The following is a 20,329-nucleotide window of genomic DNA, read 5'->3' on the forward strand; positions in this document are numbered from 1 at the left end:
TGTTGCCATGTATCATTGCTGTGAGGATTAAGCATGTCCCCCTGTAATTCTAATGAGAGAGGATGCCTGGAATCTTGTGCCTAGTACCTCCTGAACATTACCCATATGAATGTTCCCTTCGCTGATTTAATCTGTAGCAGTCACTATAATAAACCTTAATCCTATCTTTTGAATGCCCACGAGTCCTTGTGGGGAATTTTGCAGCCTGAGTGTCTCAGCGACCCCTGCTTCCCCATGGAAGCTTTGGTTGAAGATTACAGTTCATAACTGAACCTAAAATGTATTTCCAGATATATTCCTTGTATTCCATGGGGGAGGGGATATTTGAAAGAATACTATTTTGATTATTAATCAGGACATATAAATGAGTTTATAAACATCAAAGGGGAGGTGATAAAACAGTATCACACAAATTAACTGTAAAATTGATCTCTAAAATGGTGGTATCTAGTGTGCAGCACTATAACCAAGTGACAACATTTAGCATTCATTAACACTGGAAAAATCCAACATTGTATGCTTTCTAATGTATACACTGTCACCTAGTAATACTTTGGCAAGAAGTATTCTTGCCAAAAATAATCAATTAGAACCCAATAAAACATCTTGGTGCAACTTCAAATTTATGGAACTATGAGTAGTTGGATAAACTAAAATAAGGCAAAATAACTCATGAGGGTGAGCACCTTTTCATGTTTTGGGGTCACCTGGATCTACCTTTTGTCAAGTGCAGTTCACACCTTTTCCTCATTTTCATATTGATTTGGAACTCTTTATTCTGGATAGGAAGCCTTCATCAGATACATGCACTGCAAATATCTTTCCCCATTCTGTGGGTGTGCCACCCTCTTGCACATTATTTATAGTGCCTTTTGACAAATACAAGTTCTTAAGTTCAATGTGATCAAATTATCAATTTTTCCCTCAGTGGCATTGTTTTTTATATTCTATTTAAGAAATTAATAAATCAACTATATACCAATATAAAAAAAACTTTATCACTACTTGAGAAAAAGTTTACTACCTACTCCCAGTATCATAATCTATTTTTTCCCATACAGCTTTATTGTTTATCTCAGATTTAGTCCTTCAAGTCACATGAATGAGGGGGTATGTTTATGAGGGTGAGAAAAGTGTAATGTAGGCATCAAAATTTTTCTCCATACATATATTCAATTCACCCAGCAATACTTACAAGAAAGATTCTTTTCCCAACTTACAACAAAGTGTTAACTCTGTCTTACATGTGTGAGCCTGTTTTTGTACCCTTCAGTTCCACTGGTCTATTTGTCTATCTGTGACCAAAGCCTCAGGGGAAATTCCAAGGCCACAGTGGACAGTGAGAGTTGATGCCTGCTAGTACACGTCCCTCAGTTTTGTTGTTGCTCCTATTCCTCCCCTCTTCCTCCTCCTGGTTCTTGAAATTTGTCTTACTTATTCTTCCTCCTTTGCAATTCGAAGTATATTTTAGAATCAGCTTGTCCATTATACACACACAGAGTCTGATGATATTTTGGGGGGAGTACTATGCAATAAATATACAACTCAGATTGTAGAGAACTGAAATTATTTCAACAATTTCCCAATCTACAAAGTATATGTTCTTTAATTTCTTTAGGTATTACTTCATCTCAATATAGTTCATAATTTTCTGTGTAGAAGTTTTGCATGTCTTTTGTTAATTTATTACTAGGTATTTGACTTTAATACTTTATAAACTGTAATTAAAAACAACATTTTAAAGTATTTGTTGTTGGTACATATAAACAATTTAAAAACATTGACATTACAGCCAGTAACCTTATTAATTTCATACATTCCCTCTAAGCTACCTGAAATCCTTTTAGATACCCTATGTACACATAATGACAGTTTTAGTTTTTCCTTTCCAACCTTTAAGTCTTTTCTACTTGCCTGTTGCAATGGCCAAGCTCTCCAATACAATATTGAGTAGTGGTGGTGACCATGGATATCTTGTGTTGCTTTAAGTCTCAGGGGAAAGTTTTCAATATTTCAACATTAAGAAAAAAATTTTCTGGATAAAACTCTTTAATATATAAGATCCCTTCTACTCTGAGGACATGATCTGAACAATCCTAATTTTTAAAAATGCATTGAAACTTATGGCTCAACCAAAAATTATGATCAACTTTTACATATTGTTCCATGTGCATGGGAAAATAGGTGTGTATTCAGTCATTATTGGGTATAGTATTCTATATATGTGAAATTCATTCATCATGTTACTCAGATATTCATTGACTCTTTTGTCTACTTATTCTCTATGTGTATATTAAGAGAGGTGGATTAAAGTCCTCCACTATAACTGCCAATTTTTCTATTTCTTCTTTTTGTTGTCATTTTTTACTTCATATATTTTGAAGGTATGTTATTAGGTTTACACAAAATTTTAGATTGCTGCATGTTTCTGATGAGTTCACCTTTTTATCCCTCTTCATCTCTGGTTATCTTTATTTTCTTAATTAGCTTTGAGTTAGTGCTTGCATAGCTTGTAGTAAAGGGTTAACAACTCAGCCTTGGTTTGCCCAAATCCTGCACATTCTAAGAAGGGATTGATTTTGAGCAGTTTCTGGGAATAACTGGAATATCCCTTGGAATATCTTGCCTAAAAAGTTTTTTGTATGCCTGAGACCTCGTTTTATCAGTTTGACCAGTGTTATGAACCAGTGTTACGTGCCTCCCCAAAATTGATCTATTGAAACCCTAACCCCCAGACCTTAAAATGTGACTGTATTTGGAGATAAGGTTTAAAAGAAGTAATTAAAATAGGGCTATTTGGGTGGGCGCTAATCCACTCTTATTAATACTAATGTTACTACAAGATTAGGACATACAGAGAGACAACAGAGATGCGCACACACAGACAAAAGGTCACATGAGGTCACAGTGAGAAGGCAGTCATCTGCAAGCGAAGGAGAGAGGCCTCAGAAGAAACCAAACTTGATGACATCTTGTCTCCAGAACCATGTGAAGATAAATTAAAGCTATCCAGTCTGTGAATTTTTGTTGTTATATTTTTAAAAAATACATATATCATAAATTTACCATCTTAACCATTTTTAAATATACATTTCAGTGACATTGTATATAGTCAAAACTACCATTGAACCCTATAACTCTTCATTTTTTAACACTAAAACTTTATACATATCAATCATAATCAGTAATTCCCCACTCTCCCCAGGCACTGACAGCCACCATTACAAGTTCAATGATTTTTTTTTTAAGTTCAATGATTTTTGACCAAGTACTTCATGTAAGTAGAATCATTCAATATTTGCCTCTTGTGACAATTTACTTCATTCACCAAAATATCCTCACAGTTCATCTTTGTTTGGCATATTACTAAATTTCCTTCTTTTAAAAGGCTGAGGAATATTCCATTATATATATATATACCACATTTGGCTTATGGACTCTTGGATTTCCTCCATGTTAGAGCTAATGTGAACAATGCTGCTATGAACAGTATATAACTAGCTCTTAAAGACCCTGACCTCAATTATACCTACAGCTGGATCATACATACTTCTCTTTTTAACCTTTTGAGGAAACTACATACACTTCCTACAATGGTTGTACCATTTTACATTCCCACCAGTAGTGCAGATAGGTTCCAATTTCTCTATATCCTTTCCAACACTGTTCTTTTTCTGTTTTTCTTTTTTTTCCCCAGTAGTAGTGATCTTAATAGATGTCAGGTGGCACCTCACGGTAGTTTTGATTTGTATTTCCTTAATGATTAGTGATGTTAAGCGTATTTCCATGTGCTTATTCTCCACTCATATATCTTCTTTGGAGAAATGTCTAAGTTTTTTACCCATTTTTTTTTTTTAATCGATGTTGAGTTTTAGAAGTTTCTCTACATTCTGGATATAATTGCTTATCAAATTTGCAAGTATTTTCCCCCATTCTGTGGACTGCCTTTCACTCTGTGGATAGTGCCTGTTTTTTTTTTCTTCCTTCAGGTGACAGTGATCTACACATTCTCATCTAATGAAGAAGATACATAGTTATAGAAAAGTAATTTCCAAAAATAACCTATTGAAAATGATACTCCATTAGTTTCAATGATATTGTTTGAATGGACACTGTCTTTTGATACAATTTTTTAAAATTTCACCAAGTCCAATTCTTTTGCTGTGTCTTTGATGTCATATCCAAGAAACCATTGACAAATCCAATATCATGAAAGTTTTGTCTTGTTTTATTCTAAAAGTTCTGTTTTAAGTCTTGTGTTTAGGTCCTCAGTCTATTTTGAGATAGTTGTTGTACAAGACATTAGGTAAGGGTCCAGTTTCATTCTTTTCAGTGTAGACATCCAGTTTTCCCAGCTATATTTGTTGAAAAAAGTATTTTCCTCATTGAATGGTCTTGGTAGCCTTGTCAAAATCACTTGACTATATATGTAAGGGTTTACTTCTGGGCTCTCTATTCTATTCCACTTGTGGATATGTCTGTCTTTATGCAGATACCACACTGTTTTGATTACTAAAGTTTCATAGTAAGTTTTGAAATCAGGAAATGTGAGTCCTCTAGATTTGTTCTTTTCAAGATTGTTTTGGCGACTAGAGATCCTTTTGAGATTCCATTTGAATTTCAGGGTGGGGTTTTGTATTTCTGCAAAAAGCATCATTGGGGTTTTGATTGGGATTGCTTTGAATCTGTAGATTGCTTTGGGTAGCACTGGCATTTTAATAACAGTGTCTTCTAATCTATGAACATGGGATGTTTCTCCATTTATTTATATCTTCTATAATTTCTTATTTTGTAGCTTTCATTGTACTTTTACTTCCTTGGTTAATTTCACTATTTCATCCTTTTTGATGCTATTATAAATGGACTTGTTTTTGAAATTTCCTTTTAATTTTGTTTTTTGTTAATGTACAGAAATGCAACTGATTTTTACATGTTGACTTTGCATCCTGAAACTTTGCTGAGTTCATTTATCAAATCTAACAGATTACTTTTGTAGTCTTTTAAGGGTTTTCTACATATAACATCATGTCACCTAATAACAGAGATCATTTTACTTTTTCCTCTCCAATTTGGATGCCTTTGTTTTTCTTGCATAATGATCTGCTGAGACTTTTCAGTGCTGTGTTGAATAGAAGTGGTACAAGCAGACATGCTTGTCTTGTTTCTTGACGTTAGATAAAAATCTTGTCTTTTATCAAGTATTATGCTTCCTATTGGTCTTTCATATAGCTTTTATTATGTGGAGATAATTTCATATATACCTGTTGTTACAATGGAGATGATTTCCTTCTATACCTATTTTGTTGAGTGTTTTTATTATAAGGGGTGTTGAATTTTGTCAAATGCTTTTTCTGTATCGGTTGACATGATCATGTTTTTTTCCTTCATTTTGTTGATGTGCCATATTACACTGGTGAACTTTCATATGATGAACCATGCTTGCATTCTAGGAATAAATCCATTTGGTGATTCTGTACAATCCTTTTAATATGCTGCAGAATTCTGTTTGCCAGTACTTTGTTGAGGATTTTTGGATAAATGATCATAAGAGACATTGTTCTGTAGTTTTCTTTAGTGGTTTTTTAGTAGTTTTGTTAACAGGGTTGTGCTGGTCTCACAGTATCAGTTAGGAAGTATTCCCTTGTCTTCAATTTTTTTGAAAAGTTTGAGAAAGACTGGTATTAGTTCTTGTTTAAATTCACCAGTGAAGCCACCAGGCATAGGACTTTTCTTTGTTGGGAGGTTTTTATTTTTCTTTTTTCCTTTTTTGGCCATGCTGCATGGCTTGGTGGATCTTAATTCCACAACCAGAGAACTGGAGGCACTTATCTGCTTTGCAACCTTGGCCAAAGAGCTTGGTCACTCAGTGAGTAGTAACAAAAGGGGAATGCCATAAAAGACTTGTTAATATAAAGTACAATATAAATTCTCTGGAGGTGAACAGTATTTGGGTCATAACTGAAAAACTTCAAATGTTGCTTGAATTCCAAGGAGTTCCTAAATTATTTGATGCCTTATAAGAATGGAACCATATAAAATCCTTCTCACATTCTCTTCATTACAAGTTGTATAATTCCACTGTCTACTATACATATATCCCACAAAGTCTCTCTCCAGTGTGAATTCTGTGATGTACCTTAAGCATTGAACTAAGCCTAAAGGACTTCCCACATTTGTGGCATTCAAAGGGTTTTTCACCAGTATGAATACTCTGGTGTACTTTAAGGCTTGAACTGAGCCTAAAGCACTTCCCACATTTGTTACATTCGAAAGGTCTCTCACCACTGTGAATACTCTGATGTCGAGTAAGTCGTCCATACACACTAAAGGCCTTCCCACATGCCTCACATTCATACGGTTTCTCACCAGTATGAAATCTACGGTGTATTGTAAGTTGATGGCTACTCCTAAAAGCCTTCCCACAGTCCTTACATTCATAGGGTTTCTTACCAGTATGAATTCTCTCATGTCTAACAAGATGTGAAGCATGACTAAAGGCCTTCCCACAGTCTTTACACTCATAGGGTTTTTCACCAGTATGAATCCTGTCATGTTGTATGAGGTTTGAGGCTTGACTAAAGGCCTTCCCACATTCCTTACATTCATACGGTTTCTCACCAGTATGAATTCTCTGATGTATTTTAAGTGTTCCAACATCACTAAAGGCCTTCCCACATTCCTTACATTCATAGGATTTCTCACCAGTATGAACTCTGGCATGTTGAGCAAGGTTGGAAGCACGACTAAAAGCCTTCCCACATTGTTCACATTCATAGGGTTTCTCACCAGTATGAATTCTCTTATGTACTTTAAAGTCTGTAAGGCGACTAAAAGCCTTCCCACATTCCTTACATTCATACGGTTTCTCACCCGTGTGAATTACTTGATGTACTTTTAGATCTGTAGGACGACTAAAGGCCTTCCCACATTCCTTACATTCATACGGTTTCTCACCAGTATGAATTACTTGATGTACTTTTAGGTCTGTAGGACGACTAAAGGCCTTCCCACATTCCTTACATTCATATGGTTTCTCTCCATTAGCAATTCTGTTGTGTAGAGTAAGAGATGAACGTTTTTTATAAATGTATGCTTTTCCATTGCTGGTTATTTCATATCTTGAGTCCAAATCTAAAACAAATAAGAAAAAAGTTCCTTTGACCACAAAACATTTTATAGAATTAAGAGAAAAACTGAAAATTTCACCCAGTAGAGATGGTTTAAAGAACTCTAAAATACAGTTATAAAACTTGAAAACTTAAAAGGAGGGCTCAAAAAAAGTAAGTTGATACAGTACAGTGCTGGTCAATGTTTAACAACCAGCTCTACAAAGACACACACAGAACACATCAAGCCCTGATTTATAGTGTTTGCCAATGTCTATGGTGTAAACAGTCCCATCACAGGCAATTTCAAGCTATCAGTGTAATGTAACTGAAACTAGACTTAGGATGATATGCAAAATCCTGTCCCTAGAGAGCCAGTATCAGCCATCTCTAAATACCATTTCTATCTAAAATATAAATATGTACATATATAAAAGTTCAAAAGGCAATTATTTATACCTGATCAGTCTTCAATTACAATTCCCCTAAAAATATTCATTTCCACCACTGTGACTCTTTACCTCTATGCATAGCCACATGTGCTTTTATTTATTCTTCATAATAAATTAAGATACTGAGGGTCTTTGCTTAGTTACTCCTCCCCTGACACTTTATTATTTATCATCCTTATAGATGTTCAATCTCATTCATTCCTTCATAGCTTTTCTCAGGTCCTCTCTAGCTTTCCTTTTTAACCAAGGCCAACCATTCTGATCAAGGCTTTACCCTGATGGTAAAGTATCTGCCTACCAATGCAGGAGACATGGATTCAATCCCTTGTTTGGGAAGATCTTCTGGAGACTGAAATAGCAACCCATTCCAGTATTCTTGCCTGGGAAATCCCAGGGACAGAAGAGCCTGGCAGGCTACTGTCCACAGGGTCGCAAGAGTTGGACACAACTTAACGACTAAACATCACATCATCATCATCAACCATTCTGGTCATCCCCAGAAAAGTTTGTCAATCAGTTCTCTGATATATACCAGGTATACCTAGAAGTCATGTAGTATTTTGAACATTTAGGGACTTTGGGCAAAAGAGGGAACTTGAATTATACAAAAGAGTCTAGAAGAGCACCAATAATTATATGAAAAACAATTAGCAGTTGGGGACTGAATGATAAAGTCTCTGTGAAGTATCTTGATCAAAATACACAGTGTTTAATGAGGAGGCTATGAGTTGAGGGCAAAAAATATCTTCTTGTAACTAGCGTATGGTATGGTATGTATATAAAAAATTGAAAGAATATTAGTAACATGCTTCAAAATTGGTAACAATGGAAATTAATAAATACTAGAAACCAAAAGAGCTTTCATGTGGAAATGAAAATGCTTTCTCCAAAAAGGCTAGATCATGAGAGGAAGGAAAAACTAGAATAAAAGAATTCTAGTAAGTGAACCACACAGAAAACAAGCCCATATCTGAATCTTGGGCATTGTATCACCAGATGGAGAACTCAAAACCTAAAATAATTATCTCTACAAAAAAGTGATTTGAGACTCAAAGCCTAATACGTAAAAAATAAACAACAAAGCAGAGGGAGGCAGTAAAATAAAGATAAAAGTAGAACATAATGAGTTAGAAAACAGTAGCATTAACAAATAAAGAGCTGGTGTTTTAAAAAAATCATTATAAGAAGTGTTACATAAATCAATTAAAAAAGACAATTAAAAACAAATAATAATAAAAGGAAAACAAGAACCACCAGATGAATTAAAAGAAATAGGAATTTATTTAGACTGTAAGGTATATTTTGTATGAATTATACTACATGACTACTTTTGAAAGTATGGATTAATTTCTAGGAAAATTTATCAAAACTGACCTCAGAAGAGAAAGCCTAAACCAATCAGATGCTACAGAAGAAACAGAAAAAAAGCTGCCAGAAAAAAAAAAGTAATAAACATATTTTAACACCTGTACTGTAATTTATCAATATCTAGATCTAAAAAAATGGATACAGCATAGCTGGACAAAGGGAAAATTTAGGCTCTTATGCCAAAAAGAGAGGAAGAATTCAAAGGCTTAGAAAGTTTAACCTGGCCAAAAAATAAAAAAAAATAGTGGCATAAAAATGATTGTGACAGGTAAAAACCTTGCAATAAAAAGCAATGAATCAGCAGGGATACAAGAGATAAAAATTGTTTCTCATCATTAAATAACTCTAATCAAAGAAGTTCTAGTACCAGTATGGCAGCATGAAGTTCCTATGGCCTGCCCCCTTTCTGACTGACTTCACCAATTAACACTTGACAAAACATAAAAATTAACTACATTAAGGCTGTAAATAAATCATGAGGGCTTTGGAAAGGAGTTAGACTTTACAAAGCAGCTGAGACTGAGCTGAGTTTCTTCCTTAAGTCACTTTCATGTCCGTGTTTCAAGGGCAGGTCGGAGTTATTGTGGGGTGAGCATGGGCTACAAAAATTCCAACAGAAACTCCACAATATTTCTGGCTATAAGAACAATGAAAGGGAGCACTGACAAACTAGAAAGCAAGGGGGGAACACTGGGACAAAAATAGCCAGAAAAGGAGATTTCTTAATTTGGTATCTGGGTATGTGAAAGTGAAAGGCGCTCAGTAGTGTCCAACTTGTTGGGACCCCATGGACTATACAGTCCATGGAATTCTCCAGGCCAGAATACTGGAGTGGGTAGCCTTTTCCTTCTCCAGGGGATCTTCCCAACCCAGGGATCGAACCCGGGTCTCCTGCATTGCAGGCGGATTGTTTACCACCTGAGCTATCAGGGAAGCCTGTTTGGGTATGGATCAGTACAACATTCACCCTTACCAACAGTGACATGTGCATGAGGATATAAATCAGTGTGGCAACACTATACCTACAAAACAATTTGAAAACCTCCCCACAAAGAAAATTACAAGCACAAGTGATTTCACTGGTGAATTGTTTCAAACACTTAGTGAAGAAGTACTACCAACTCTAAACAAACTTTCAGAAAACTGAGGAGTGAAACACTCTATGCAGCTGGTTATTCTGATACCAAACAGGAGAAAAACATTGTAAGAAGTGAAAATTACACAGTATAAAATCTTGTAAACATATTTGTGTGCAAGCTTAGCTGATCAGTCATGTCCAACTCTGTGACCCTATGGACTGTAGCCTGCCAGGCTCCTCTGTCCATGGAATTACCCAGCAAGAATAATGGAGTGGGTTGCCATTTCCTTCCCCAGGGAATCTTCCTGACCCAGGGATTGAACCTGCTTGGCAGGTCCTGCTTAGCAGGGGGATTATCACTGAGCCATCTGGGAAGTCTTTGTAAACATATATGCAAAATACTAAACACTATCTTAACAGAATATAAAAAAGATAATACATTATGCCTGTCTTAGTCCATTTGGGCTACTGTAACAAAAAAATACCCTGGGTAGCTCATAAACACAGAAATTTATTTCTCACAGTTCCAAAGGCTGAGAAGTCCAAGATCAAGGGACCAGTATGATCATATTCTGGGAAAGGCCTTCTTCCTAGTTCATAGCCAGTACCCTCTCAATACATTCTCATACAGTGTAAGGGGTTAGGAATCTGTGTGGGAATTCTTAATAAGAACACTAATTCTACTCATGAGGGCTCTACCTTCATGCCCTAAGCAAATTCCAAGGGCTTTTCCTCAAAATGCCATTATCTTTGGGGGTTAGGATTTCAATATGTGCATACTGGGGTATAGAAACATTCAGACCGTATCAATGATCAATCTCACGAATACAAGACTGGTTTAATATTTGAAAATTCCATCAATATAATTAACTAGAAAACTCATATGGATCATGTCTAAAAAAATTTTTTTTAAAGCATTTAATAAAATTCATATCTGTCCCTTTAAAAACTCACAGCAGGGACTTTCTTGGTGATCCAATGGTTAAGAATTCGCCTTCCAATGCAGGGGGTGTGGGTTCAACCCCTGGGCGGGAAGTTAAGATCCCACATGTTTTGCAGGCAAAAAACCGTAACATAAATAACAGAAACAATATTGTAACAAATTCAATAAAGACTTCAAAAAAATAGTTCACATTAAAGAAAATCTAAAAAAAAATTACAGCAAACGAGAAAAAAGAACTTATCCTAATAAAGATCATCTGCCAAAAACCCACAGCTAACATCATATCCAATGGTGAGAGAATTATGCCTACCACATATGAACAATAAAAAGTTATGGCCTCAGCACTTCTATTCAACATTGGACTAGAAGTTCCAGGCACTGTAGTAAGTCAAGAAAATAAATAAAGGCATGCAGGAAAAAAGCTAAGAAACAAAAATGTCATTCATCAAGATTACTTAATCATACATGTAGAAAGTCAAATGTAATCTACAAAACAGCTACTAGAAGGTAATAACTCAGTTTAGCAAGGCTGAAGCATATACAATCAATATGTACAATAAATATGAGAGAACACTCAGGAATTCAAATTTTAAAAGCTTTAAAGTAGTACCAAAAACAGGATATCATGAGGGATAGATCTCAAAAAATATGTGTAAGACCTGTACACTAACACTGCTTAGAAATATGAATAAATAAATAAATGGAGAGATATATCATGTTCATGGGATGTAAAACTTGATATTATTAAGATGTCAATAATTATTGCTGAATTGATTTATAGATTTAATGTAATTTCATTAAAAAGTCCTAGCAGACATTTTTGTTGTCTATGATGAAACTGACAAGCTGATCCTAAAATTTATAAGGAAATGCAAAGGATCTACAATAAACTTTGAAAAGACTGTAATAGAAGGACTAAATAACACTACTTAATTATAAGACTTATGAAGATATGTAATCAGCAAGACACATCAAATTGACACATAACCAATGGAACAGATTATCAGAAATAGATCAATACATATGTGAAATTTTACTTTCATCATTTCAAAGGCAATAGTGAATAAAGAAATGATGTAGGAACAACTGGGATACCCATATGCCAAAAAGGAAAAAGAAAAAAAGAATGCAGACTTTCATAAATAAAAATGAAATAAAAAATGGATCACAGACCCGAACATTAAACAAAACTGTGCAACTTCTAGAAGAAAACAGGAAAAAAATGTGTGACCTTGGGCTAGACAAAGAATTCTTCAGTTCAGCTCAATTCAGTTCAGTCGCTCAGTCGTGTCCAACTCTGTGATCCCATGGACTGCAGCATGCCAGTCCTCCTCATCCATCACCAACTCCCGGAGTTTACTCAAACTCATGTCCATTGAGTTGCTGATGCCATCCAACCATCTCATCCTCTGTTGTCCCCTTCTCCTCCCACCTTCAATCTTTCCCAGCTTCAGGGTCTTTTCAAACAAGTCAGTTCTTCACATCAGGTGGCCAAAGTATCAGAGTTTCAGCTTCAGTATCAGTCCTTCCAATGAATATTCAGGACCAATTTCCTTTAGGATGGACTGGCTGGAATACCAGACCACCTGACCTGCCTCCTGAGAAATCTGTATGCAGGTCTAGAAGCAACAGTTAGAATTGGACATGGAACAACAGACTGGTTCCAAATCAGGAAAGAAGTATGTCAAGGCTGTATATTGTCACCCTGCTTATTTAACTTATATGCAGAGTACATCATGAGAAATGCTGGACTGGATGAAGCACAAACTGGAATCAAGACTGCCAGGAGAAATAACAATAACCTCAGATATGCAGATGACACCACACTTATGGCAGAAAGTGAAGAAGAACTAAAGAGCCTCTTAATGAAAGTGAAAGAGGAGAGTGAAAAGTTGGCCTAAAACTCAACATTCTGAAAACTAAGATCATCACTTCATGACAAACAGATTCAGAAACAGTGGAAACAGTGACAGACTTTATTTTGGGGGGCTCCAAAATCACTGCAGATAGTGACTGCATCCATGAAATTAAAGGATGCTTGCTCCTTGGAAGAAAAGTTATGGTCAACCTAGACAGCATATTAAAAAGCAGAGACATTACTTTGCCAACAAAGGTCAGTCTAGTCAAAGCTATGGTTTTTCCCGTAGTCATGTATGGATGTGAGAGTTGGACTATAAAGAAAGCCTGAGTGCCAAAGAATTGATGCTTTTGAACTGTGGTGTTGACGAAGATTCTTAAGAGTCCCTTGGACAGCAAGGAGAATTCTTAGATACAGCAGAAGTCATGATTCATAAAGAATAAATAGGTAAACTCAATTTTGTGAAAGTTAAAAACTGTTCTCCAAAACATACTGCTACAAGAATGAAAGGAAAAATCACAATGAAAAAGAGAATATTAAAAACATTATATTTTAATGTAGAATATGAAAAGTAACTTACAAGTTCAATAAGAAAACAGAGAAAAGATTTTTAAAAATACTGCACCAAAGAAACAGTAAATAAGATACTCAATATCATCAGCCATTACAGAAAATCAGATTTAAGCCACAACAAAATGCCACTATATACTTATTTGAAAGGCCAAAATTAAAAAGACTGATCATACCAATTGTTCATAAGATATGGAGGATCCACCCTTCTCTTAGAGCTGGTGGAGATGTGAAATGGTATAAAAACTCTATAAAAGTTTCTTACAGATTTAAATATATAATCTTATTTATCTAAATTTAAAATCTTGGACTTCCTTGGTGGTCCAGTGGTTAAGAATCCACCTGCCAATGCAGAGGACGCAGGTACAATCCCTGATCCAGGAAGATTCCACATGCCACCAGGCAACTAAGCCTGTGAGCCACAACTACGGAAACCCACACCCTAGAGCCCATGCTCTGCAACAAGAGAAGCCACCACAATGAGGAGCCACGCACGGCAACTAGAGAGCAGCCCCCACTTGCTGCAACCAGAGAAAGCCCCTGAGCCTCAGCAAGGACCCAGCATGGCCAAAAATAAATAGATAAATCTGAATTTTAAATCTTACACATTTAATCATACACATCCCATATAATCCAGGCATTCAACTGCTCGGTATTTAGCCTAAAGAAATGAAAGCATACGTCCATTCAAAAACTTGTAAACAAATGTCTACAGCATCTTAACTCGTTATAGCTAAAAACCAAAAATGTCCATCAACAAATAATGAAGAAACAAACTACAGTATAATCAAATACTGGTATAGTACTGAGCAATAAACAGTAAAATACAAATAGCAACATGATGAACTTCAACATAATTACACTGACTAAAGGAAGATGAAAACTTCACACTATCATGTTTATATAAAACTATAGAAAATGCAATCAACTCAATTGTGATAGAAAGTAGAAAGTAGATCAGTGCTTACCTAGGGAAGCTGAAAGGAGACAGAGGAGGAAGGATTACGAGGGGACACAAGAAATACCAAGTTTTGAAAAAAATTTTTAATAGACTCAGATAAAGCATTTGACAAAATTGAACACCCATCCATAGAAAAAACAAACAACAAAAAAGAAAGCAGCAAACTAGGAACAAAATAAAACTACCTCAATTCAACAAAGGTCACAAATGAAAAAATCTACCTCAAGATTCTCACTTTCTATGCCAACATGAAGAACACAATAGAGACCAGAAACAGACACACACACATATAACCCAACGGGGTGCCAAAGCAATCCAAATGGGAAAGGAAATTCCTTTTTTAAAAAATGGTGCTAGAATAACTGTATCCATAGGAAAACCATTAGTCCTGAACCCTACTCACATTGTAATAAAAAATTAACTCAAAATGAATACAGAACTAAATGTAAAAGCAAAACTTAAAAGGTCAAGAAAAAATAGGGAAAAAACTTTGCCACCTTGGGGTAGGCAAAGATTTCTTTTATAGTATACAAAAAAAATCATAAAAGAGGAAATTGATAAATTGGAATATATAAAAATTTTTAAACTCCTTCTAAGATATTAATAAAATAGGTAAGACAAATTGTGGGGAAAATGTTTTTAATGTTCCAAAACAACTTCCTTCTGTTAAAGAACAGTTACCCCTCAAGTGTAAGAAAATAGTGATTTCAAATGGGTAAAGATTTGAACAAATATTCCTAAAAATATGAATGATCAGTAAATGAAAGAAACTCCAGATCATTAGTCATCATGGAAATGCAAAATAAAACCACTAAGATACTACTACATACCAACTGTAGTATCTAGAATTTGACTGACAAGATCAAGTGTTGAAAAGGATATGGAAAAAAAAAAAGAAAAGGATATGGAGGAAGTGGAATGGAGCAATGTAAGCTTTCTAAGCTTGTTAAACATGCAGTTTCTGGGCTTCCCTGGTAACTCAGTTGGTAAAGAATCCACCTGCAATGCAGGAGACTCAGGTTTGATCCCTGGGTCAGGAAGATCCCCTGGAGGATATGGTAACCCACTCCAGTAATCTTGGCTCAGAAATGCCATGGACAGAGGATCCTGGTGAGCTACAGTTCACGGGGTCACAAAGAGTTGGACATGACTGCAGCAACTTAGCACACATCACTGAGAAGGAAACCGCCCAACGAATGTTTCAAGGCTGTTTACCAAGCGCATGCCACCTGGGCTGTCACTTACACAAATGTCTTCTGCCTGCTGGCTCTTACCTGCACACCAGCTTCTTGTTTCTTCTCTCACAACTAGCCAGGGCTCTTTTCCTTGCTCCAGTAAGGTAATTACATTTGGCTTAGAAATGGAATGGCCTGCTTTAAAGAAAAAAGAATGCCACAGGATGGAGAAATAAATTGCAACTAATCAAGATTAAAATTATAATTACAATTATAAAAGATCATAATGATATTGACTATTTTAGAGAAGAATGAGAGAATTAAAGAATAGAGATCAGTTGGTAAGGTAAAGTTTTTGTTTTGCTGTGTTTAAAATTCAAACTCAAAAAAAATAAAATAAAATAAAATTCAAACTCATTATGTCTTCTAACTCTAGAGATCAAGCATAATGTGGTTAAAAAGATACTCTGAAGCCTGGAATCAATTCCTGCCTTTGGCATAACCTTGAACAATTCATTTAAACCCACTGCACTTCAGTATTCTCCTTTATAAAATGGGGATAATAGTACTGTTGTGGGAATTAAATCAGTTAATACTCAAGTTATTTTAATAAGTTAAACCACATAATGTACCTAGAATAACGATTACTACACAGTAATCAAAATGTTAGCTATTAATTTTATTCTTATGCTCTAGTATCACTAGAGGACACAAGAAAAGACAGCTATAAGATATTCATTCCATTTTGAATGTAATTTTCACCAATCACAACTTTCAGCCACAAATCAGATGAAGACTTTTGTTTTAGGAAATGAACTGCTTTTGGTACAATTTTAAATAAATTCCAATTATCCAACCCATTATCATACAAACTGTGGAGGCTCTGAGAGCAATTCAGGGCCCTGTGATAAGCTAATATCCCTAAAACTGTTTCAAATCATAAAATGAAGTATTAGAGCAGTTTGGAACACAAATGAACAAAAAATTTGGATCCTCTGACCATGTTGTACAATATATGCTACAAATTTCTAATTTAGTTGCTTGGTCATTATGGAAGAGATGCAAATACAAAAAGAGAACACATGGAGATAAAAGTATGATTGAAGGATAGGGAAGATGAAGGTATTTAATGGTGCTGCCATTTCTAACCTGACAAAGCTTAGCAACTTTTTGGGGAAGAGGAAAAACAAATTTAGTTAGTTTCTTGAAAGGCAGCCCTGTAAATCACAGTGGAAAAAATACATAGCCTATAGAGCAGATTCTAAATTAACCTAAATTATTTGAGGCTGATGAACGTACCCAGTGAGACCAAGTTACCATAGTTCTCCATCATCACATCCCGGTACAAAGTCTTCTGAACAGGATCCAGGCATTCCCACTCCTGCTGAGAGAATCCTATGGCCACATCACTGAATGTCAACGATCCCTGAAACCATAAATACATGTGTCACTGAAGAAATTGTAGAAGCAGAGGAATTGATGGACTTTTCTGCAGGAAAAGAGAAAATGAAAGCATGTAGACTGGCAATCTAGAATGTGGAAGGAAACCGAAGCACAATGTATATGTATTTTTTAAGAAGCCTGCTGACACAGGGCGAATGTCTTCCATACTCTGGATACTTCTAAATATCTGAACCATTTGGAAATGGACAGAATAATAATGTTTCCCTCCTAAATTAAAAAGCCTACACAAGAATAATGTTCAAATAGTATCTATCTCAAAAATTCTCAATGAATATTTCTTCAAATTTTAGAAAACTGGGTTGCATAAAATTAAGACTTCCTTCAAGCATTGTTGTTCAGTTGCCCGGTCATGTCTGACTGTGACTGCATGGACTGCAGCATGCCAGGCTTCTCTGTCCTTCACCATCTCCCAGAGTTTGCTCAAACTCATGTCCATTGAGTCGGCGATGCCATCCAAACCATCTCATCCTCTGTCACCCCCTTCTCCTCTGCCTTCAATCTTTCCCAGCATGAGTCTTTTCCAATGAGTCAGCTCTTCGCATCAGGTGGCCAAAGTATTGGAGCTTCAGCTTCAGCATCAGTCCTTCCAATCAATATTCAGAACTAATTTCCTTTAGGATGGACTTGTTGGATCTCCTCGCAGTCCAAGGGACTCTCAAGGATCTTCACCAGCACCACAGTTTGAAGGTTATCAATTCATTGTCACTCAGCCTTTTTTACTGTCCAGCTCTCACATCCACACATGACTACTGGGAAAACCATAGCTTTGATTAGATGGACATTTGTCAGCAAAGTAATGTCTCTGCTTTTTAATATGCTGTATATGATTGTCATTGCTTTTCTTCCAAAGAGCAAATGTCTTTTAATTTCATGACTGTTGTCTCCGTCTACAGCGATTTTGCAGCCCACGAAAATAAAGTCTGTCACTGCTTGCATTGGTCCTCCACCTATTTGCCATGAAGTGATGGCAATGTATGCCATAATCTTTTTTTTTTTGAATGTTGTGTTTTAAGCCAGCTTTTTCACTCTCCTCTTTTCCCGTTCATCAAGAGGCTCTTTATTTCTTCTTCACTTTCTGTCATAAGGGCGGTGTCATCTGCATATCTGAAATTACTGGTATTTCTCCTGGCAATCTTGATTCCATCTTGTGCTTCACCTAGCCTGGCATTTTGCATGATGTACTCTGCATATAAGTTAAGTAAGCAGGGTGACAATATACAGTCTTATCATACTCCTTTCCCAATTTTGAACCAGTCCATTGTTCCATGTCTGGTTCTAACTGTTGCTTCTTGACCTGCATACAGGTTTTGCAGGAGGCAGGTAAGGTGGTCTGGTATTTCCATCTCTTTAAGAATTTTGCACAGTTTATTGTGATCTATACAAAATCTTTTAGTGTAGTAAATGAAGAAGATGTAGATGTTTTTCTAGATTCTCTAGCTTTTTCTATGATCCAACAGATGGCAATTTGATCTTTGGTTCCTCTGCATTTTCTAAATCCAGCTTGTATATCTGGAAGCTCTCGGTTCACGTATCATTGAAGCCTAGCTTGGAGGATTTTGAGCATTACTTTGCTAGCATGTGAAACGAGTGCAATTTTGCGGTAGTTTGAACATTCTTTGGCATTGTCCTTCTTTGGGATTGGAATGAAAACTGACCTTTTCCAGTCCTATGGCCACTGCTGAGTTTTCCAGATTTGCTGGCATATTGACTGCAGCACTTTCAGGTGCTGCATCATCTTTCAGGATTTGAAATAAGCATTAAGTACTTCATTATGTCAGATATTGCCATAAGCATTTTTGCTTTGTTCAATAAATCCATGTATTATTTTGGTATATGACATTGTATTTTGTAAGTAAATCAGATTTAATCATTTACACAATTAGATACACAACATTTGGAAAGTTTCCCACAATTCTAAGGTCCTGTTTGCACCAACTACATATATTGATATGCATTGTTGTTGTCATCTACCATTTCTCACTGAACGTTTTCCTTATTCTGAGTGTGGCAGGTAACTTTATTGATTACCAATAATCTCCATTTCCTGGAATTTTTGTCCTCATGTAATCCTCTCCCTTTGAATGTGAGCTGAACTGAGAGAATTATTTCTGATAGAATAGAATATAGAAAAGTGATGGAATGTCATGTTCAATATTAGCTTATAAAAAACTATGATTTCCACATGCTTATTCTCTTGCAGTCTCACTTGCCCACTCTGTGGAAGCCAGCTACCATGTTGTGAGCTGCTCTAAGGAGAGGCCCACATAACAATAAACCAAGAACAGCTGCCAGGCAACAGCTGCTGAGGAAGTGAGGCCCTCAGTCCAACAGCCATCTTGTTGCATCAAGTCAACAACCACTTCAGTGAGCTTGGATGCAGATCCACTCAAAGTTGAGCTTTAAAATGACTGCAAACCTGACCAACACATTGACAACCCTATAAGAGACCCAGAGCAGAAGAGTCAAGCTAAGCCACATCTCAAGAGCTGACTGACTGAAACTGTGAGATAAATGTTTGCTGCTTTAAGATACAGAGTAATTAATTAAATTAATTAATTTCAGAGGAATTAATTATGCAGTAAAAGATAACTCATTTGACGTAAATGATACTGAAGAAGGCTGGTCAATATACAGATGTTACACAAACGTAACATGTCTCATTCAACAACAAAATAGCCTTAGTAATTATGTCTCATGGCTTTCCTAGCAAATCCATGACTGCCATGTTAAAAGCCCCAATCATAACCTATTCCACAGAAAGCAAGAATTTCATACCACATTAAGATTCAGGTCATTCAATGAAAAATTCCACCTCATCTACCTGGAAATCTCACATCTGTGGAAAACATCAAAGTCTTACCATGGATAGTTAAATAGAACCACTATCTCTATCTCCTAAAGGAAATCAGTCCTGACTATTCATTGGAAGGAGTGATGCTGAAGCTGAAACTCCAATACTTTGGCCACCTGATGCAAAGAACTGACTCACTGGAAAAGACTCATGCTGGGGAAGATTGAGGGCAGGAGAAGGGGCGACAGAGGATGAGATGGTTGGATGGCATCACCAACTCGATGGACATGAGTTTGAGCGGGCTCCAGGAGTTGGTGATGGACAGGGCGGCCTGGCGTGCTGCAGTCCATGGGGTTGCAAAGAGTCGGACTCGAGTGAGCGACTAAACTAAACTGTCTCTATCTTCAAGCTAGAAATCTGACCTGCACAGCATAAATCTTTACTTCAAAGAACTTTAAGCCCCATTATTTCATCACTGCCCTTAATTGAAAAATGGGCACTTAAAATATACTGAATAATCTGGGAAATAATGATAAGAATGCTAGTTTCGAATGGGCCAAACA

The 20,329-nt window shown here is 36.1% G+C and overlaps 1 protein-coding gene across 1 annotated transcript in view; it reads right to left on the reverse strand.

Moving 5' to 3' along the window:
• LOC110129956 (zinc finger protein 607-like) overlaps positions 1-20,329 on the reverse strand; it is a 56,771-nt gene that overhangs the window by 23,692 nt on the left and 12,750 nt on the right. Inside the window, 3 exon segments of the mRNA XM_070450976.1 lie at positions 6,092-7,131; positions 15,611-15,706; positions 16,811-16,937. Coding sequence (XP_070307077.1) covers positions 6,092-7,131; positions 15,611-15,706; positions 16,811-16,937 — 1,263 coding nt within the window.

This window comes from Odocoileus virginianus, chromosome 20 (genome assembly GCF_023699985.2).
Source record: "Odocoileus virginianus isolate 20LAN1187 ecotype Illinois chromosome 20, Ovbor_1.2, whole genome shotgun sequence".
Lineage (NCBI taxonomy): Eukaryota > Metazoa > Chordata > Mammalia > Artiodactyla > Cervidae > Odocoileus > Odocoileus virginianus.